General features: G+C 37.8%; 1 protein-coding gene across 8 annotated transcripts in view; it reads right to left on the bottom strand.

Annotated features, from left to right (window-relative positions):
• Nucleotides 1–23,234, bottom strand: part of PBRM1 (polybromo 1) — a 64,873-nt gene that overhangs the window by 34,446 nt on the left and 7,193 nt on the right. For 5 of the 8 annotated variants that reach the window (XM_080350328.1, XM_080350329.1, XM_080350330.1 and 2 more), the window contains exons 5-13: nucleotides 22,307–22,450; nucleotides 21,481–21,597; nucleotides 20,855–20,923; nucleotides 19,907–20,005; nucleotides 18,718–18,803; nucleotides 14,550–14,641; nucleotides 9,755–9,971; nucleotides 1,091–1,232; nucleotides 449–546 (exon numbers count right to left, since the gene is read on the bottom strand). In XM_080350328.1, coding sequence (XP_080206454.1) covers nucleotides 449–546; nucleotides 1,091–1,232; nucleotides 9,755–9,971; nucleotides 14,550–14,641; nucleotides 18,718–18,803; nucleotides 19,907–20,005; nucleotides 20,855–20,923; nucleotides 21,481–21,597; nucleotides 22,307–22,450 — 1,064 coding nt within the window. Of the gene's footprint in view, nucleotides 1–448; nucleotides 547–1,090; nucleotides 1,233–9,754; nucleotides 9,972–14,549; nucleotides 14,642–16,054; nucleotides 16,154–18,717; nucleotides 18,804–19,906; nucleotides 20,006–20,854; nucleotides 20,924–21,480; nucleotides 21,598–22,306; nucleotides 22,451–23,234 lie in introns of all 8 variants that reach the window. The other 3 variants (XM_080350332.1, XM_080350334.1, XM_080350333.1) reach the window with 1 other exon arrangement.

A 23,234-nucleotide genomic window follows, 5' to 3' on the forward strand; every position in this document is an offset into this window, starting at 1 on the left:
TTTCAAAAAAATAATTCAACTATAGTGTTCACTTTAATTATATTCTGAAATTGGTACCCAAACTACATAAATAGTCATATATTGGAGAAGTAGTGGATAAGAAACAATAATTGCTAACAACCTGTCAAGACAGTGCACACACCAGGCTAAAAAAAAGAAAGCACAAGTAAAAATCCTGAAATCCACTAACAAAACTACTTAATTCAATGCAACTACAGCATCCACGCCACTTACTGAAGTTATGTTGACAACCACCAACTAATAGGCCAAAAATCAGGAAAACAAATTCAGTAAACAGCTTTGAATGAACTAGATCTAACCCTTAAGGAGGTTAAGTTTCAGAACTACAAATCCCTCCACAAATGCTAAAAACCATGGCTTAATATTCTCTTAAACAAGTTAAAGTAGCAGCAATGTCATGGTATGAAGGAACTACAGACATGCATACCTTTTCCTTTTTGAGCTTCCAGTATCAGATGTAGCAGAAGAAATCATGCTGTCCCCATCCTCAATGTCGTCTCTCCTAGCAAGCTCCTTCTTCTTTGCCTGAAAAAAGAAGAAATCATTGAAGCCAAACTCACTGCTGGACATTTCCAGAATAATATTAAACATCAGAACAGATCAGATTCACAAAGGAAGATGCAACTATGGGTTTTGAGACTAAACCACCATCAAAATATTTACAATTATTTATTTAAAACAAGCTGGCCAACATAAGATACAATAGCAGTATAATTATGCCATTTCAGACTGTAGCACTTAGCTGGAACACATCATGAAATGTGAAGTGGTTTAGCATCCTACAGTTACCTGCAAATCCTAAAAAAACTCCACATTATCAATTTTTGCACAACTTAATTGTGTTAAGAGCCATAGTAAGGAATAAAAGTGACTGAAGGAAATCACAGAAGGCAAAATGTCTGGTGAAGAAAAATTACCCTATGACGCTCTTCACTCCCATACTTACCCCTAAGCAAGAAACTAAAACTGCAAATACAAGTCTAGTTAAAAATTTTTTTGGAAAAGCATTAATTACGAAAACTAATTCATGTGTGAAGTTATATCCTTTTAATTGTTTCACTGCACATACCTGCATAACCTGCTGCATTTTCAGTACTCTTTTATAGATGGCAGAATTGGGAACGTTGTAGCGCTTGGCATTTTCAAACATCAAGTTCAAATCAGCCTCCAACTGATCTAAAGTTTCATATTCATGGTTTTTCAGTTTGGTTCTGCAAAAAAGTGGATATCTGATTGATATTTCTCAAGTTACACATTGCAAACCAGCTCTTTAACATCCTCATTTTAATGAAAAATCGATATGCAAAGAGCTCTGATTATAAGAACGTGTTTTCTTTTTCTGATGCTGCAGTAATATCTTCCAATTGTAACTATATTAGGGAAACATATCTCCTCTTAAAGAATGACTCTAACAATCCTGAAACCTGCCCTCTTGAAAGCTGCGCAGACAAGTCAGATGAGACGTGGTACAGACGAGGTAGAAGCACAACGGGCTGAGATGCCCCCAAGGTGCCTCCGCTGTGACCCGCGGGGCGTGGGTGTGATGTCGGGGGGCCGGGTCAGCTCCACACACCCACACACGCTGCCCTCCTCAACACACCCATTCCACTGATCTTCAGAGAGAAACAGAAGTGCCCAACACCTCTCATACTAATCTCCAATTTTTGCCTCCTCTTAAAACCACCTGCTTGTTGATCGATGCTACCTGCAGAAACATGCTTCACATGAAAAATTAGAATAGGAATAACGACATAAAAAGGCCCTTTCCATATGTTGAACAGATGAATCAGTGCATTGTTTGCCAATAATGTAATGTGTTTTCTCATATTTTCTTGCACAGTGGTGAAAGCTTCAGCCAACTTTTTCAAAGCTTCCAACACCTCATTAAACACAGCAGAAAGTAATAATCTGCAACAACCGAACTATCACAACTGCAAAATCCAGTAATTCTCCTTCACACCTCCTTCCTGACCCGCTTGCCCGCACATCCACCAGTCATGCACATTTAACATGCTCACCACCTTTAAACCCGGTCAAATGTCAACCTGCCTGATGAAGCATAGTGCTACCACAAAATAAATACCTCTTAGCTCCAAACCTTACCCACCAATGTGACCTTACAGCTGAACCAGCAAACAAAGAGTAATGATGTTCAACTGAAGTTGAACAGGACTCTTCACTGCTCACACAAGGATGAGAACATCATGGTTGGATTAAAGGTGGCACAGAGCTGCAAACTGCTGTAAAAACTAGGGAGATGTGCACGTGTGTCTATAAAGCTGTTGCGATGGAAATACATTTTGAAGTGAAACATCCAACTAACTGCATGTTGCCAGGACAGCAGCTGCCTGCACCTTCCTGAGATGTAGTGTATTTCTTCTTCATTTCTTTCAGATCTGAAGAACCAGTACGTCCTCAACGACTGTGAGAAAAGCAAAAGCCATTTTGGACAAATATCCTAAACGTAAGATGTGGAGAAAATTACTTGTTGCCATTCTCATTTAAAATGAACCATTTAAAGTTCATGTATGTTTTTTAAGACTTTAAGATATCAGTATCTTGTAAATACTTATGGGTTTTTTTAGATTATTTTTAATATTTCCAACTGAAGCAACAGGTGATCAAAAGTTTTCCTGTCAGCTTCAGTCACTCTGCCATTCCAAAGAGGAGAGTTACCAATATAATTTTCATTACATTAGTAAAAAATACAAATTATAATAAAAAACACACACACACACCCCACAAAAGCAAAAAAGTTTGGGTACCAATTAAATTGCCATGAAGAAAAGGCAAAGCGAGCCTCCATTTCTACCTTGTCAGACTCCACCAACAATTATTTGCATGTTAAGGAGTATGTAACTGGTATTTAAAAAGTCAAAAACAAAAGAAAAAGCCCAATAAATACAGGATTATTTTGCCCTAGACCACTAGGATATGATGCATATGCTCATAAATAGCAAGGATATAAACCCTGAGTCTACTTCACGCTCTTGCCACTGTCTGGTAACAAACACTACAGGTCACTTTACAACTTTTCCAGCTGATCTGAACAGCCTCTGGTAGAGAAAGCAAAATCTATGGGGTAAAATGTTTGTAATTCATTCTTGTAGTCCAGCAAAATACTGACAAGCAACTACAGAACTTCAGCACACAAACACTTGGTGTTACAAAAGCTAACACATCATTAAGAGAATACTCAAGAAAACAGAGTAGAAAGGTTTAAAAAACTTGCATCAAAAGCCCCAATTAATAAGACGGTATTTAGCAAAAACATCAAAAGGGAGTTTTAATTTTTTCATAACAGAATAGTTTAACATTCTTATTTGTCAAGGCATGTAAGGCAATTAAGTGAGTAAACAAGCAGTAATCTCCTGGTTTACTGCTGTTATTATAAACGTTTATAAAATAGATTCAAGCTTTCAAAGGATTAAGGGAAAACAAAAATAATGTCTGAAGGCCATTCTGCATCTTACAAAAAGGTATCTAAGTCAGCTAAACTACTGTAGAGGTTAAGAACAAAAAAATTCAAAAGGCCAGTCCTGTGTATAAATCCATTCAGGAGCAGCACTGGACAGAAATGCTGACCAACAGACTTCCCTCTCCCCTTGGATGCAGATGGCATCAGCATGATTTGTTTCCAAGTGACAATTCATACTGACAAATCGGCAGAATTAGGTTTTAAGAATCTAATAAAGTGAAGACTAGCACAACTGCCTTAGATTTGAATATTAAATATTTAAGACAAATGTCTAAAGTGATTCAGCTGCCAAAGGACAAGGAATCATGCTCAGAAATCATAACCACCAAGCTGGGGAAAGTCCTCTCAAGTCCTACTCTGCAGTTCATCCTCTTGCAAGTGAGTGAGTGTGTCTGCAACATTCTCACTTTTCCACTCTTGTCTCAAATTTTGCTTAAAAATTAGTAGCATGTAGTTTATCAACATTTTTGTGCAACTCTGGCGTGTCTGCTTTCTTCCAGAGAACTAAAACAAGCTTTGAGAGACTGGACAGCAGGAAGAAGAAAAACTGTAAAAGTTTCTAGTCTTCCAATTTATTTAATATATTAGAATTACAGAACTGTAAGTTTTTATTGCGATCGCTGCTGCAGGCGGTCTGGGTTCAGCTTTCTGAAACAGTAACCCAAAGGACTACACCTCAACTGAAGTACCACTTCCATTCAAACTGCTTCCCCCTCCTATCCTTTTGTACTACTCCTCTTTATTTTGAGTTGTTCTGTATCCAACTTAAAACTGTTGGGGAGGAGGGTGAAAAGAAGAAAAATACCCTGAGAGAATCAATGACAGTCAAGGATTAGACTGATTAAAAAATCAAATATCAATGTCCTTCCTCCTGATATTTAAAGCCGATACACAACTCTACATCCTTATCACACAAAAGCTCAGAATTTATGAAGTAACACTGTCAGGGTGATATTATAAATCAAATTCGCTTAGTAGTAACATATTTTGATCCTGTTCAAACTCTGTTTAGGTGCCAGTTTTATCAAACTGGGAAAAGGGAGAATTCATCACATCCTGCGCAGCAGACCAAATCCAAAGCAAGCTGCAGGCAGAACGAGCAAGGCAAAAGTGTTTCCTAGGGAATGTATCCAGCCTGCAACAACCTTCTTTTTACATCAAGAGAATTCTAAATTGGTCCTGTATGATTTCATGACATGGTAAAAGAAACTGGTGACTCTTCACATCAGCACATCCCGAGCCACTTGACACTAACAAGTCTGGGATTTGCTTTACCTCCCCAAGCAGAGGCAGACAGGCAGCTCCTGCAGAGCCCAGAACACTGTCATGTGCTTCACCTAAAAATACACTACTTACTCTGCAGAGCCTTTGTATCCCACACCAGCTTCATCTGCGTGTATTTAGACAGTGACCTACACGCATCACAATGCAGCAGTCTAACCCTGAAGCACCAAAACGCAGAAAAAAACTATCTAAAGTTGCCATTAATCTTAAGTATATAATTCTATGTGCACTAATTCTCTGCTCTCTCGTGACCTTGTAGAAACAAAATCTTTAAGCTGATGGAGAAGGTGAGGACCTCATTAGCTCACAAGTGAAGAAAAGCAGCTTAACTATATCTTAGTCCTTTAAATCTTAACCTAGAGCCAGAAGACAAAAGGAAACTCTACCTTAAAAAGCAAGGATGAGCTATGATCCAAACTACCCTACCAGCAAATAAAATCTTGCATTTATCAGCATTTATTTATCCACAACCAAATAAGCAAGGCGAGGCTTGATTCTAAGCAAACAATCTACATGCATAGTTGAATTCATGAAATAAAAGTAAAAATCAAGACTCAGTAAAAATCAGTGACTGTTCCACATGGTCTGGAAAGACAGACAACTTCCAGTCACACATATGAAAATGAAAACTGCACAGGCACAAAGGTAATCCTGGTGGCAAATAACCTCCTACTTCTTCAATGCACTTGCTGTCAGAAAACAATGGGATGATCTTAATTAAGAAGGTTATTCACAGATGTACTTTGAACAGATTTAATTATGCTCAAACTCAGCAGAACTCAAATATCATGACTTTTCTGGATTTACAGTATGACATGCAGTTTTGCAATAAATTAAAAAAACCAAAATCTCACCAATCTTCGAAGGAAATAATTTTATAAACATCAATTTATTTTGCAAAGCCAGGCCAAAACTAACCAAATTCATGGGTCTATTCAAATGCAAGTCACTGCCAACATACTACAAACTAACCTTTATACACCAGAAACCAAGAGAAATTTCTATGAAATCATTGATGGTGATACAATCATATGCAGGAAGCATGAGTAAAACTTGGAAGAATATGATTTAAACATAATGACCTTTGCAAAATGAGGAAAACGCAGTTTAAAATGTAGGTCATAGTTTCATAAGGCCACTAGGCCGAAAACAACACTGCGTGACATTTAATCTGGTCAAAACCAGAATAGCAATTAAAAAACCCATACAGTAAACCAGCACTCAATTCCCTAAAAGCTCTACTGGAAACTCATTCCAGATATTGCACCTGGAAATGCTGATAACTGAAGAACAGCAAGATACTCACTCCACATAATGAAAAGATCCATTTTATTAGTCACATGCTATGCCTAAACAATTCTATGGAAAAAGAAAACAATATTCAAACACGCGTCTAAAACCAGTTATCGTGTAACTTCTCTTGCTCTGAAATTGTGAGATCCAGTGACCAGTCCAGCCTCTTTGGGGAAAAACCATTGTAACAAGGAATGCAGGCAATAAAGGCATTTGACAGATGCCCTATTGAGGAATGAAATAACTTTTTTATAAAAAGTGCATTGAGAACCTTGTTTACTTGAACCTGCGATATTTTAAAGGCCACACATATGATATACACTGAAAGTACTTGCTAAGGTAAGAAAACTGGTTATACCTATAGATTTTAAAACTCTACAACATCCAATGAATATTAAATTATATTGAGTGAAAAAATGAATGGAAAAATTGCCAAATCTCAGATAAAGTGAAAATATACAAGCTATTCTAAATATTACAGAGATATAATTTCCTCTGCAGAGAATATTTTCCCAATTTGCTCATTCATAAATTAAGCAAACCGTTACACAGTGCCACATTATTTTTCCAAAGTCAATGTAATAATAAAACATTAATTTATTTTTTTAAATTAAGAACTTAATTTGTATTTGGCTTATTATTAAAAAAAAAATAAATCTCAACTCTATAAACTATTTAGGCTTTAACCCACACAGGCTCCTGTATTTCAAGATAAGTTCCAATCCTTTATTTGCCATATTGGTAGAAGTGGTTAAATTATAAGGCAAAATATGCTTGACCGGATTATATTTAGTATATGTTCAAATCAAATAATTAATAATGAATCCAAAGGCAACAAGAGCCACCACAAATTTCCCCATTTCAGGAGAACCTCAACACATCCCAGCGCAGTGAAATCTGACATTCAGATACCTGTGTCGCAGACAACTGTTCAACAGGATGCACGTTCTTAAGAAAAATGCAATTCAAATACTCAAATAGTAGACGCCACACAAAACTAACCATGTTTTATGCTAGATCCTTGCACTTTCTTAAACCTCAGTGACAACCTCAGCTTCCTGGGCACGCCAATGAAGACAACAATTTCGGTGCCTGGGCACCCACACTGGCCTCACAAATAGATCAGGAAAGAACCACTAACAGGGAATTCCCTGGGGCGCTTCCCTCCTCCGGCACAGAAAAGTCTGACCCACTTGCCTTAGGAATCACTAATGCTGTAAAATTTAACAAGGAACAAAACACAGCTCTTGTAAGGATGCCAGGATCTGGCACTTAGGTTCCCAGTAACTGAACTCATTCTGTTACATTATTTCCCAGCCGTTCCTCCGGTCATTTGTTATTACAGAATCACTTTTCACCAACAACATTAAGTTTGAAAGTCACAGGTTCACAGTGTCATGCCTTTCCTTGTAAATACAACATTCTTGTTCTACAGTTCTGAATTTTGTCCTATTTGAGGTCAGGGAGCTCATATCACTGTGTGTATGAACGCCTGGTGGGAGCGAATGAAGAGGGAGCCAGACTCATCTCAGCTGTGGCTGCTGCCAGGGCAAGAGGAACAAATAGAAACACATGAAATCTCACCTGAACACAAAAAAAAACCCCACAAAATATGGGGGATTTTGTTGCTGTTGGGTTTGTTTTCTTACTGCAAGAGTAGTCAAACACTGGCTCTGGTTGCCCAGGGAAATTGTGGAGTCTCCATTTGTGGAGATATTCAAAACCTGACTGGACATAGCCCAGGATCAGCACTCACCTCAAATGACTGAGGTTTATAACACTCACGAAGTGACTGAGAGACCGGGATAGGCATGATGTACATCTAATTTAAAAAAACCTATACCCTCTAGACACCATATATTATTTTGTAAGGATTTTCCTGCATTTAAGACATACAAACTCCAGAAATATATGACTAGCTGTAAAATTTGCAACCGACACTCATTTCACAGTTCAGTGTGGCAGGACAGCCTAGGCAGGCAGACACCAAAGCGCGACAGACGAGACAGGAATGCCAGGCCTCACCCCAACACCTTCAACTTCTCACTAGGACAATTATCTTTTCTGTCCCCACCTGTGAACAGAAAAATACTCTTTTTGCACATACAACTCAAAATAAAATCCCAACACCACAAAACACAGATCAAGCCACCACAACCTAAACAAACAAAACCACAAAACCAAAAAAACCCAAACCAAAATAAAACTCACAAACACAAAAAACTTCCACTCCTAATGACTGGCAGTTTTGAATACATAAAGACATATTTGAAGTATCAGTAAAATCACACTAGCTTCAGTTTTCCCTAAAGCACATCATTCAAGTACACATGTACATCACTTCAAGGCTTTTGAAGTATAGTAAGAAGGGAAGATCATGTGGTGATTTAAAGAACAGTTGAATTTCAGAATTTGCTAAAATAAATTGGACTATTATAAATACCGTACTTTAGCTTGTGAGCTACAAACACTATTTCTAAAAAGATTGTTTGTTCCTTTTTATTTTCTAAGCTCTCAGGCAATAAGTAATACTTTCCTACAGTTCCTCATACATTTGCATGCAATTTCTGTACTGCTCACATGGCCAGGTTTTACCTGCCTACGCTGTAAGGAAAGCAGAAATGCAGCTGCCTCCCTACGGCAAATTATTTGTCCTATAACTGATATCAAGGATATTGTCAATGGAAGGTCTTTCCCAATTAAATCTGTTTATACATCATTTCAGACGATATTCTTTGGTACATTGAGACAAAAAGCTCACCAACAACTGTCAGTGATTTTTCTCAATTTCACCTTTTTTTATTTCCATCAAGTACATTCTGTGCTTCGTTCAAGACAAGACACTTTCTTTGCCAAGGCAACAGCTGTACTAAGACATAAGAAAAAATGCTTTATAGCCACTGATGGATAGATAAGCAGCGTGGCAGCTCCACACTTGTTCCCTAGCACATGCAAAACACCCCGTGACAGATTAAACCCCCCCTCCCCAGGAGCTGAGGACTCTGCAGTGCAGGCCAGGCAGGGACTGGAGCCCCAGTTGAGACTGGGCAGTGCCACTGAGCTCTATTAATGCACTCAGGACCCATCACATTAGCTTACCTTGGACCACCAAAGAAAGCTATTGCTCGCTTCTTTTTACTCAGGTTTTTAATCCAACAACTGCGCTCTGCCAGTTGATGAACCTTCCATGGCTCAAACATTTATAAATAGTGTACTGCTTTGGTACTTCAGCCCAGATTAGATACATCATGAATGACAATAATTATTCTGCACAGTTATACTGTGACCAAGACAAAAGAAACGTAATTGCACATATCTACAATTCACATTGCTGAAGACTATTAATTTAAAAAATGGTCAAGGAAAGAGAACAACAGGGGGTTCTTCAGAAGCTTTCCTCTCTGCTGCCCACCTAGCCTGCAGATTTATTCACATTGGAATCTTTCAGGCACATTACAAAGGAAAGTCCATGGAGAATAAACCAAATAGCAACCGTCTATAAAAGATGATCAAAAGACTGATGTGGACTGAGTTGGAACAAGAAGCAACCCAACACAGAGGAAAGATGCTATACACTGCATTAGGTATCGAGAACTTGACCACAAGATCAGATTCTGGAAATAAAAGAAACCCTTGAATAGTTTCCCACCAGATGTAGTTTGCATTCTGTTTTCTTACCTGATCTGCTGCAAGGAAATAGGCGATTTAATTTGCTGATAATAATCAGGATACTTTTTCTTGGAGGGCAAGTGGAAAAAGGGTTCAGATATGAGCTGGCCCTGATTATTTCGGCAACTTCTAACTGTGTCATAAAGCTGATATAGAGGATTAGAAGTGTCCATGAAGGATGTAATGCTCTCAGCTTCAGATTCTCCCTCTTCATAACGAGCAGCAGCTGCATAGAGAGAAAAGAAAAATGGGAAACTCAGCAGGACAACTCACAGTGGGTTTTTTGGTTGACTTCAAATGGACAAAGATCTAAATCAGAAGAAAAGGCAGTCCCTCGGTCGAGGGTGTTCAGCCACTCTCTGGCAGTCAGATTTATACCTCAGGACAAGACATCACGAATATATCTTATGAGCCTCAAGCTGACAAAAAAGCACTTTATCCAGGTATTGCAATCTCTCTCATCAGACAAGACTTGAGTTCTGCCAGTGGTAATACCGCCTTGCCACACACAAGTGCTGAGAGATGTTCACATATGAGACTACGTAACAGGACTATTCAACCACACGCCACCTACGCAACGGCTACATCCTTATTTACCTACCCAACCATTAATACTAGTATTTGTGCCAAATACATTTGTATATTGAACTACTGCCATTCTGCTATCTGACAAGGACTCACTATGAGAATAAAAATTGACAAATCATATCTGGAATTTTCAAAGATGCCTAGTCAGTTAAGCAAAATGGCCAAATTAAAAATTAGTTTTTGCACATATATCAAAAAGGTGACTTCAGAACTCCTATAATCCTTTAGACCAAATTAATCACAGCTCAGTTCAAAAATTGTGAAGTTCAGCAGAAAAAGCCTGACACTAAGGCCTGAAGGTGCACCTACAATATCTGCAGCTAAATGAAAGAGAAATAAATATTTTAGAATGATTATACGATTCCCATTAACATTTCATATTAAAGTGTTTATAAATTTTATAGCAAACTTTTCTGGTTATATGAAGCATGTATTATGTCTCAGGATTAGGATGAATGGAAAAAAAGATATGAAGAACTAACATTTACTGCTGGTAAAATGAGGAGAAACATTACATGAGCAACAGAAGCACAAAAGGAATGAAAACACACCAGTAGGGGAAATACAGGGTGGGAAGCGATAAATGGCCAACCTTCAATGCTCCTCAGTAACACCAACAGTGTAATTTGTACATTGCCGACAGGCATAACACAAAATCTATGTGGTTTTGCACATGCTAGAGTTAAATTATTGACTCTTTTTTCCCCCTCTTCTCAAAGTTTGAAGTAAAGTTTGGCAGATGACACCCTGGGTAATTCAGTTACACAGAAGACAGTTCCCTAATGCTCATGCCAAGTTTCCAGCTGGCATTTTCATTACTGCTCAGCAGAGGCTGGCAATGTTTCAAGCTTTCTATCCAAATTCAGTAAAGACATATTGACATGCTGACCAAGCCAGGGGACACTGCATAACAACATAGTACTATCGTTTTTCCTCTGCAGTCTGATGCTGTAGTCCTACGCGAGCGTATGACACATGGGACCTACCAGCCAAGCGAGATGCAAGCTAGAATACAAGCAGACCTCAGAGGATGTGCAAACATATAGCAAAGATTCTCATTACTGGTTCAGGGAAGACACTAAAAATTATCCTAATTATGTATCTGTATGCCAATCAGCATCACCTAACGGCCTAGCACCTACTACACAGTAGCCAGCAAAGCAAGAGCTGGACAGAATAAGGTAGAAAGACTGGAGGTCGCACTGTGTTCTCCTGTAACTAACACATGGAGATAAATGCTGACAGCTAAGAGAATGCTATCAGGTAAAGTAAGTTTCCAAAGTAGAACATACAGCAAAATACTGGGTTTGGCTTTGTTTACTCAAACAGTTCAATTCAGTTTGTTTACTAAAATAGTTCAGTTTTGAGTGCTCCATAAAAAAACAAGAAACAGAGTAGAAAAAGCAGAACTTGTTTTTATGAAAGAAAAAAAAAGAGAAACTAGTCAAGTATCTGCTGTTCTCTGACATATGGAAGTCGGCAACAAAGCAGTTCAATACCTTAAATAATAAATATACTTCCTTTGTATTAAAAGTAGAACAAGGCATTCCCTAAAATAAAAATCTGAGTAAAGTAAACAGGTACCACAAGGAAAGTGTTTACAAAATATTGTAATACAGTTGTAAATATTGTCATTATGATGTGTATGTTCTTTACAAGTGATGTGTCAAACATTAAGTATTCTTACATATTCAGAAAATGACAGTGTTCTCCTAATATGAAACCTGTTATCTTAACTGAAGAATGTATTATTCAGATCAGAAGACAGAAAAATCAATTTTCTATGGAACAAACAATCTAATGCAAGACTGCAGATTCTTTAATATGCAGTAGCACCAGGTCCCGTATGCCCCCCAAGCACAGGCTGGCAGTGGAGAGTACCAGGCAGTTATTCCCCCTTCATGCAGCTGTTACCACAACTGCAGTTAGCAGATACAGGAAAAAAAAGCATCATCACAGTAAACCATAACCACAAAACATACTCCATTCAATGGTCCCAAAGAAAATGTATTTCCTGCTGTTTGTTCCATACCACAGTCACAGTTTCCTAATGAAGAGACAGCTTCATAACAGAGTGATATTAAATTGACTTTGCTGCAAAAGGAGGCAGCCATCTAATTTACCACTGGAACTGAGCTTTAGTATCAGATATAAACGCGTGTGTCATACACATGTACTCTTACTCAATGACAAGGCAGAAAAAGTGCAGAGAGTGAAAAGAGTATTTGAATGTATGCGAAAGAAAATTAGTCTTTACTCAGTGAGTGATTTGCTTTAAACACCATCTCTTTTGTAGTCCCAAAGCACCTAAATGTCAATGAATGCTCAAAGGCTGACTGAAGACAGATGCCAGTAAAAGCAAAAGCAGCATCCACTCCTGAAACATTTCTAAATGAAATTATAATAAAATAGCTTTGTTTACAAAATGAAACGCTTATTTGTAAGTAATACATAATGACCAACTATGCCTGCCTTTACAGATTTATAACGAGGAGCAAGGGAGCCGCAGCAGCTGCTCATGTCCCAGTACATTTGGGCTGGAAATCTTCCACAAGCTCCATCACACCATGACACCTTCTCTGAAACTGTGAGGATAAACTCCAAGTTGGAAACAGATATTGTTCATTGCTTAGGCAACTGCTACAACAAAAGCAGGTCATAAAGATTCCATTCTCTGTATCAAGAAGGAGAAAGTTGTCTTAATGTTCAGTCATGCAGCCGAGTTCCCATTTATTTTAATGAGCACTAGAGGAAGGAAAAAAGATGGAACACCAGAGCAACTAATAAAAAGACCACTTGGTTTAAATAAAAATCCTTTTCATCCAGAGACTGAGAGCACAGGGATGTCCAAGTACTATGTTGGATGGACAGAAAATCTTAAGAGTAACACAGGTCTGCCAAAAAAAACCTGACATTGCCTCTTAAGTGAATGCAATACAGGCAGGAGAGCTCCAACAGCAGCAAGACAAAAATCTCAGATGCATACACAAGGCCCCATGAAAATTACAATAATGTCCATTGTAAAGGTGGCACCTGAAAGCTGTTGAATCACTTCAAGAATTTATATCACAAAGACATAAAAGCTATCCGTGTTTACAGAATTACAATTTGCAAAAATGGCAGCTAACAATCGCACTGAACCAAGCTAATAAATACTCCTCACGCCTCCCAGAAAGCAGCTGCTCTAAAGCAACAACTGAACCTCTGGGCTAATCGGGAAGAAAAATGCTTTTGCTTGCAGCAAAATCTAAGATGATCCGAGAAAATTCTACAGCATATCCATCCACTGGAAAACAGTGGTGAGTACAATTCAGTTATCAGGTGTGAAATAAATACCACAAAAATACATATGGAAGAGATGCATCATTTCACATCAATGCAGAAATAATGTAAAGAAAAAATAAAACAATGGTATATGTACAAAAACATTTTGGAAACCTGCTCTGAGATGAATGCAAAGAAGTTACTGAGAATGTAACTATGAAGGCAGACTAACTTAAAAGACAACCTATCAACTATTTACTATCAACACTGAAATATCTGACACAATGCATATACTATAGCATACATGCTTATAGTGTAATGCTAAAGCACACTTATTCTGACACTAAGGATGCTGTATGAAGGCATGCCTTTCTGTGTGTGCTTTTGTTTGAACATAAACCTGCATGCAGCGCTGCATTACCACAAGGCTAGACCAGATATTTCTAAATTAAGGTCTAACATTTATCTATCCTTATACCTCATGTAGATTATCTTCACCCTAAAGAAATAAAACCTAGTAAGTACCAATGGCACCAGAGAGAACGAGCCAGCGTGAGGGAGATTTCTCTCAAACAATTGCAGCACTGTAAATCTCTCTTACTGCAAGGAGCACCCAGTGTCTTATCCAGTGCCTCCTCTTCTGTTTCATATCAGAAGGAATAAAAACAAGCGCAGTACCCTAAAACTCGGATAAGTGTACTTGGAAACTCACACACTAAATCAAAAACATGCAAGCAGGTTTGGCCTACCCTGTCTTACCAGCTGTACCTTTATAAATTTGTACTTAGAGCAAAGAGGGATTCGATTTAACACAATTACATCCTGAGTTTGGAAACACTGCAAAATATATTTGAAATAAAGATAATTTAATCTATCAGGAGCTGTACAGTTCTGCTTTAGCAGACATATTTATTAAAGAAAATAAAATGAGAAACTGCATTTCAGTTCCTACCAGCCAAAGCTGCATCTTCATCACTTTCTGATCCATATTGCAGTGCCATGGTTATTGCTGATAAACGATCCCCTTGGGCTGATCTTTTGTTACTACAAAGAGAAAAAGTGTAAAATTGAAAAAAAAAAAAAAAAAAGAAAAAAAAGGGTTATCATGTTAACCATTAACAGTCACCAAGAGCACATCAGTAAACAAGTGAAGCTCATGAGAGCTGCCTACATTATCAGCAACACAGACATGACTGTGCAAGACAAGACTGGAGCCCTTAACAAGCAAAACCGTTAACAACCCATGAGTTTGCCTCTATTTTAAGAGGTGTCCTTCCAACCGAAAAACTGGTCACACAATCAGAAAGCTAGAGCTCAAGCTAGCTATCTTCTGTCCTGTTTTGAACACTTGACTATTTGAATTACTGGGGGAAAGGAGGGATGACAACAAGTCTTTCCCAATTAATAACTTTGTTAATTGATCCTGTTTTTCAGGGATTCATATACAGAAAGGAACTGAGTATGCTGCAAGCTGTAAAGGCTATATCTTCCCCCATTTCCCAAACACACGTGAGGCATTTTCAGTACACACAATGCCTGTGTGTGAAGCAGCTTCCTCTGCTTTCTAGTTGGGAGTTAATCAGCGTCCACAAAGACTTCTTCAACATCCCTCTCTTCCTCCCTTTGGTCCCAAACCTGGGGCACAGGATTTCATATCTGCGCCATAGGCTACACCTGACAATCTGCTTTTTCGCTAGGTTGGCTCTTTAGGCACCTTTAGCAATGGGCTCAGCCTTGCCCTGCGGGAGTGACTGAAACTGGAAGAAGCAGACGGGTTGCTTGAAATGCCACCAACTCGGTACAAATGCTCAGTCCCTCAGAGACCCTGGCAGCTGTGGTGCCGAGCCGTGCATTCGGACCACGTGGGCAGGGAATCAGCCAACAGCACTGCTTCCACACAGTAACCCACAGACTGGAGACATGAGACCCCTGCTGTAACCAAAATTCTCAAGTGATGGATGGAGGAACAAACCAGAAAGCCTCCAGTGATCCTGTCTACCCAGCAAGTCTGCCATAAATGCATCCCAAATGCAATACTTTCCTTTTACAGGCTCCACTGGTTTCCATCACCCATCTCTTAATTATTTAGTCCTACTTGTCATTTCTTTTTAGTCTCAAAATATGGCTTTTCTAGGTTTACAACACATTTCCATGTTATTTTTCACCTGCTCTATGACATAATGAAGTTTAACATACTGTTCTTCAGATAATTTCTAAGAAAATAATTGCATATAGAGTATTTCATGACAGGTGCTTTGAAACGTTAAATATAAAATCAAACATGGAAGAGTAATTACAGCAAAGTAACTTATTAATCATACTTGATATTTGACTGTAATATATTTGAATCTCAAAAGTATTTGAGTCAATACTGAAGAGCATTCTCAATTAAAAACAAAATAGTTTTTCCATATGATGACAACCCAGCTTTTCCTCCAACTCCACAGTTTTACTTACCGGTAATATTTGTTAGAAGAATTTCTCTCATCACCAACACTGCCTTTACCCTGTGAGGAAGGACCTGTCAGCTTGGAAGTAGTCAAATTTGATGGAGTCCTAAAGGCAGAAGAGCCAAGCCAAGGAAAGGGGAAAAAAAGAGGCCCACCTTAGACCCAAGGAAAGACGCAGCAAGGATAAAGCTTTTTACAGAACTACTTTGACAGAGCAGCCAAAAAGTTCAGAGACAGATATAAAATGCTTTAAAGCTAGAAGTAAAGTAATACTAAGATTCATTTAGTGCCCCAGCATTAATATCGATTTTGTTTATGAAGTCAGAGGAAGGTAACATCCAGGTTGAGGATTAATAGCTACACACACAGCTCAGCCTACAACAGCAGTGAAAGCAGGCAACAAAACGTTCCTCAGCATCCAGGTAAAGCTCATCGTACAGATCCAACCGTGTCTTATCAATATTAACAAAATCACTGTCAAGTTGCTTGACAGAACGTATTGTCAAGCAACTTTATTTTGCCACTTCATTTAAGGGAGGACAGTTAAATGCACCAACAAAGAGCAATTTAGTAGGACAAAGGATACAACAAACTCTGCCATTGAAAAGCGTGATTTTGGGCACAGCAGCAACATGTCTGTAGAACTTAGGTTAGTAGCATTGTGATGGATTTGAGCCTGATGCACCAATGACAAAGAGATGTAAATTCAGAATAAAAATACAGTAAATTAACTTTAAATGAACTTATGGGGGTATTTTAACAAAATCAGCAACAGGTAAAGGAGACCCTGCTTTGAGACAGCTAAGCAGTTAGGACATTAAATAAAAAATAATGATTCTGTGATGCAAATTCAGCAGAAAGAAACAAAAAAAAAGAACAATGGTTCAATAAAAAAGAACCAGTGAAATGCAGAACAGCAGGTGAAAGGCTTGGTTTTCATGATACTTTTCTCTCACCTCATTTTTTTGCATTCAGCCCAATATTATTGGAGCCTGCTTCAAGCATTATAATTTTTTTTGCAAGTTAGAGAAACAAAGAAGGGAGCTGTCAATTATCCTGACATTCAGATTACTTCAGGATTTGCAGGTCTGTTGAGAACACAGTACATGAGAGAACATCTAGAATAAAATAGCTGAGAAGTGGAAATGGGTTGGCAGTGCAAGAGAGGAATTCAACTAACAAATATCAGTGTGATTTATCTGTCATCCCTTCTTATGCAAACAGCTTTATTTTGGAGAAAAACGGTTAAGCCTCAAATTAAACATGACACACATGTGACATCCCGAGCTTCACCAATGGCCAAGACACTGAGAAAAATAAAAGTTGCGATTTAAATATAAAACTTCAATGCCTATATGTAATTCTAGTTACTGCAAACAAATATGTACACTCAGTGGCTGTAGAATCAAAGTCTTCTGGCACTACACACACTTTTAAAAAGGAAAAGTATTAAACTATGTGTCAGGAATTACTCCCTAACACTGTTTTTGCCTTTATTTTTTAAGTGCTCAACAACAATGCACCAAAACATGGGAAGCACACTGACACTGAACAAATGAACCAGAAAAAAACACTGTATGTCCAATATCTCAAGGCATCAAATAGTAAAAAATCAGGTAACTTCCATTTCTTTCACACATAATAATCCTAGGCAACACTTTTAAAACCGACACCATCTACACATTTTTCAGACAACAAAAACATTTTAACTGCCTTTCAGTAAAGTGAGTGTTAATGTTTTCAGCTGTAGCATACAAACCTTTGCAGGAAATGACAGCAGTTATTTTCCAGCTTCAAATTCCACTAAACAGCTCAAATACATAAAAAGAGTTCACCTTGTAAAAAGTTTGCTAACTCCTTGGGTGACTTGCAATATGTTGCTCTACTTTTTTAGATAAATGACACGGTTCTACTGGCAAATAACACCTAAACCTACTTTAGAGTGCTACTCACAAGTAAAAGGTTTATATGAGAATAAGTCTAATAGCATTTCAGATAAGAAACATCTAAAATGACCACATCACTTCTCTGTACACCATGGATTTTTCACAGGAAGAAAATGATGTTTCCTAAATAAAATAATTCCATCAAACAAGGAGAGCTATCAACAGTGTTTTATACCTGCCTGTTCAAGACTAAATCTGTATTTCACTGATTAAAAAGTTCAGATCTCCAGTGCCCTGTGCCTCTTTTCATAGCTAGAAATCGGTTTTTGAGCAAGAGTTTATATAATGTGCACTTCCCTCTAAATACCTTCTGCCTGAGGTTTTGTTCCTATGTTTCTGCCCCTACCTAATTAACTCTGAGCTCTTATGTTTCAGCTCTTAACAAGGTTCAAGGATATCTATCCAGCATTTTTGGTAAAGGACAACAATGCACCTTGTTCCTCACTAGTCCTTTTCTGTTATTGACTTTTAAACAGATTAAACAGATGGTGGAAGTTGGCTATAGCTTAAGTTATAAAAAATGCACTGACAGTTTTTCACAATGAAATATTTCACCACAGAAGTATTTAAATTAAAAGTTTCCTTCCAAACACTATTTTACAATTTATAACTTATAAAACAACAATAAACTAAGTTTTCAAGCAATTATTTCCCACAGCAAAATTAAGGGGACGTCTATAGAGATTTTTATATGAGATTATAAGAAGAATTCTACTTTCAGTACCTGATTCGGAGACTTGACTTGGCCAACTCACTGTGTTCAATTTCAGCCTTTTTCATATTAAATATTTTTTTAATTGCATTTGCATCCTGTCAATTAAAAGAATTTTTGTTTAATGTTGAAAGTGAAGAATGTTATACTCAGCAGGTATATCCACCTATCTAAAAATCTAAACCAAAAATGAAGCAGCTTTTACATTTTGATATCAAACAATTTTGCATCAGAAATGAAGCACAGAAATACGCTGTCTGAAATACACGCACTGTGGCCTGTAAAAACTGAGCAGAATAGCTGAGTAGCTTCAAGCTACCTACAATTTGCAAATATACACAAATACCATTTCCAGCTGAACAGGCCAATGAGTTTCTGTGACTTTGCAATCAAAAAGTTACTACAATTACTGAGTTTCACAATGCTTGCTCTCACTCATTCTATACCCGTGGACTTGATACTCAGCAGTTCACAAAATAGAGATTACAAGTTTGGAGTGAGGATACAAGTGTGAGTAGTGTTACTAGAAACTGAAACTACAATCCCAACAGAAGTGCAATTGGAGAAGTCCAAGAACCACTTACATAATAACATCATACATATACAAGGTTTCTTACTACGAAGGCCTTAAAATACTGAGCACATAAAGGAATAATTTACCACTGAAATTCTCTTAATTCCAGAGTAGCTGGAAACAGTAACATGGTAATTTGTACACAAAATGTTAGTGCACTAAGTATGAAAAAGACAGCAGGTGCAACTTGGTCACAAAAATACAACTAAAAGGATCTTCAAAAACTATGCAAAGAAGGCATGACTCCAGTTTTCAAGCTTATGATGAAAACCACAAGCAGTTTCTGCCATCTGGAAAGAGATAACAGCTGAGTACTACCCCTGTCACTTGAACCTGTAGTTTCAGCCATTTCAACTTCAATCACAAGGATCCTTCATGCCTCCAAAGAAGTCATGTAATTCATATCCTGAGATAAAATTTAATTGGAAAAATCATATAACTCAAGAAAAAATTACATATACCCCAATCATACTAAAAACAATATGAAAAAGCCACTAATAGGTATTTTTTTAGAAATGTGAAGAGTCTTTAGGGCCTCATGCCCTAGATTCATTTAACGATCAATTGGCACAGAAAGTAGTAAAGAAAATCTGAGCTCAAACCAAACTATGAACAACTGAAACTAACCTTGAATACTTGTGATCCAGGCTCATTGTAGGTTTTGGCATTCTTTGCCAGAAGATCTATATCCTTGGCCATTGCATGAATGCTTTTATAAGTTCCATTCTGTACAACAAAAAACAGAACTGGTTAAGGTGGCAGCCTTCAGATAGCACAAGAACTAAGTGAATAGTGAAAAGCAAAGGGAATTCATATAGAATAAAGGGAACATTTATAGAAAAACAAGAACATATTTATGAGGAGAACAGGTAAGTATTTGGAAAAAGTCAGCAATAAAAAAGAAACAAACATAAGTTCTAAGTCCTTATAAAGTTAACGAACGCTAAGTAAAAGACTGAAAAAAATACTTAGCACAGCAGATTATCTTCATTTTGAAGGGTTCTGACAAAATGTTATTTTAACTTTATTCTGTAGCTCTATTAATTTGAGTGCTATCCCTCGCTATTATACAAAAAGCTAGAATAACAGAACATTTCAAATTACTGGAGGCGCAAGATGAAAAATGCATCAGTACAAAACATCTATTTACAGCACCAGAACAAAAGTAGGTGATAATGCAGGACCAAGCTTCAAAACCTCAATGTTTTACACCAGCAGTACTTGCCAAGGAACTACTTTAAAGCATTAACCAGCAAGGAACCCAAGATCTTCAAGCTCAGTGCCAGCACATCACAGTCTACAATCACAGAATCACAGAATGACAGGGATTGGAAGGGACCTCGAAAGATCACCTAGTCCAATCCTCCTGCTGGAGCAGGAACACCTAAATGAGGTTACACAGCTACTTCTCCAGCATTAACCCAGGACAGGCCACTAAACCAGCAGAGTGTTCAGATTTTTAAGTAGCAGGGAAAAACACATTGCCTTTCCTACCACCATAAATCCCGGCTTCTAATAACTTTAGAATGCTTACTGTTAAATAAGTCTATACTACAACATATACTCATACTGTACCTGTATCCTTTGGGCAATAGTTTTAAGATCTATGGGCTCCTTTATTATCGCATAATAATCTGGATATTGCTGGAAAACAAAAGTAATGTATACATTACTATAAACAGTCACAAAGCTATTGTTCCAATACCTCATAAAATGAGCTACTAAATTAATTGCAGATAAGAACAGCGCAAGCTTCATAAACATAGCACTAGGCTTTAATTTGGGCAAGCCAGATCATAAGGCAGATACAAGGAATTAGAATTCATCAATAAATTGACATAAAGGAACAGTTCTGTCTGAAAGCCAAATACGTGGTGATGGTCTTCAGAGTATTAATTTTGCTGGTTAAACTTGTTACACCACACCCTAAAACAGAACAGTGAAATCAGACATATTTTAAAAGACCAAAAACTCCACACACAAAAAAAAAACTGTTAACAAAACTGGCAGAACAGGGCAAGCCCTAATCTGCAATGAAGGGCTGGGAATGAGTTGGTCAGAGCAAAGGAGGGAAGCTCTAAAAGCAGCTGGAGTTTGCCACTGATGAGACACTGAGTGTGTCCATCACAGCATATAACATCAGTTATATAAATTCCCAGGTTTCCAACTTGGAATACAACCAATATTATTAAAATACCCACCACTTTAGAAGGAAGTTTCTGAAACAGTTCACTTATGAGGCGTCCTGATGGGTTTGTGGCAACAGCTACAGCTTCAAGAAGCTGTTCAAGAATTTCCTTCAGGTAACCTGGAGATGACTAATGTAAGAAATGAAATCACAAGAAGTGTTAATAGCAGCCACAGTGGAGTGGTTCGAGTTGCACTGAAATGCATTAATTTACTTTTCAAAACCAGAAAAAAAAAAAAATCAGCTATAAAACACGGATGCAACTTTTGAAAACAACATTGTTTATGCATTTAGGGAAAGCACATGACAAAACTTCAATTTCGCATTTAGACGGTGGACTGTCAGACAAGCATTACATATTGTTAGGACAGACTTGGTCGTCAACATTGGTGAAAACATGCATCCCAACATCACAAAAACCAGACCAGCCCAAACTTCCTGTCATCACATCTGGCTTATAAAACACTGCAGGAAGAGCTGCACTGCCTGAATGGGACCCACTGGAAAATGCTGCCAGCAGACATGCAGTTGGCAGGTCTCAGTGCTGGCATGATACCAAGCACATGTCATATTAGTTTCAACTAAACTAAACTAGAACCACGTTTTCTCCGTATGAAAAAACCTCATAATTTCTTTTTTTTGCTATACAAAAGTGAAACACACATATAGTGCTGTGAAATTATTAACTAATAAACTCGTACAAGAAATACCTTTTGGGTTATAATGTAACTAGGGAAAGACTTAATGCTTTTTCACGCAGAGGCCAATGTCCCTCTCAGAGTCAGTTGACACACAGAGCCACGGCCGCCTCCAACTGCAGTGGTCATGCCCACACTTACTAATTCAGAATTTGCGCCTTGATTGTCATGTCCTTCCTCATCTTCATCTTCCTCCTCAGCATCACCTTTTTGAACAAATTCATTTTTTGTGCGCAAATACAACTCCCATAATTTGCAGGCAGCTTTATATTCAGGAGAATCAGGCTGCAAAAACAAATCAGACATTCTACTCAAATTTAAATCATTCTTATCTGTGGGAAATCTACAAATTATTAGTTGAAAGGTATTTAATGTATTAAATAAATAACAGAAAACCTGGGAAACTCTCGCTTCAGTCGTTCTTTGACAGAGATGTTAAGAATTACTATAAGTACTAGAAAATAACACCTCTATCATTCCAAAGCATTGAAATATTTCAGAAAACTTAGCAATTAAATTACTTGGGTTGAGGTCTGGACAAGCTTATTAGATTAATCTGGAGAAACCACCAGGTTTTGTTGAAGCATAACACTACTGATACTTAAACAGACTAAATATCAGTAAGACAGAAATGTGATTTAAGCCAACACGGCTGCCATTGTATGGCACTTGAAAATTAATTCCTACAGAACAAGAATGCCAATAAATGAGCCAGTATATCTGAAAGCACTGCAATGATTTACACTCAGCACTAACTGTGAAATTCCAAAGAGCTTGACAAGATGCTACCACCTAGATACACACCTGGGTATATTTTTTGGAAGATCCAGAAGCATTAGTCAGCAAATTAAGTTTCATAGACACAGTTGGTAGTGGCAGACAAGTATGTGCCTATTAACATCGTTCCTTAAGAACATCACCCAGAAAAAAAGACGGCCTTTCCACTCTTACATATTTTTCTTTCCCTTTCCTCTGTCACTTAACCTCTATTTCAGGTATTCCTGCAGACACGTCACCTTTTTACTGCTGATGACATTCTTCTTACTTCACTCTCTCAAGCTCTAACAGC

The sequence above is a fragment of the Nesoenas mayeri genome (genome assembly GCF_963082525.1).
Source record: "Nesoenas mayeri genome assembly, chromosome: 10".
NCBI lineage: Eukaryota > Metazoa > Chordata > Aves > Columbiformes > Columbidae > Nesoenas > Nesoenas mayeri.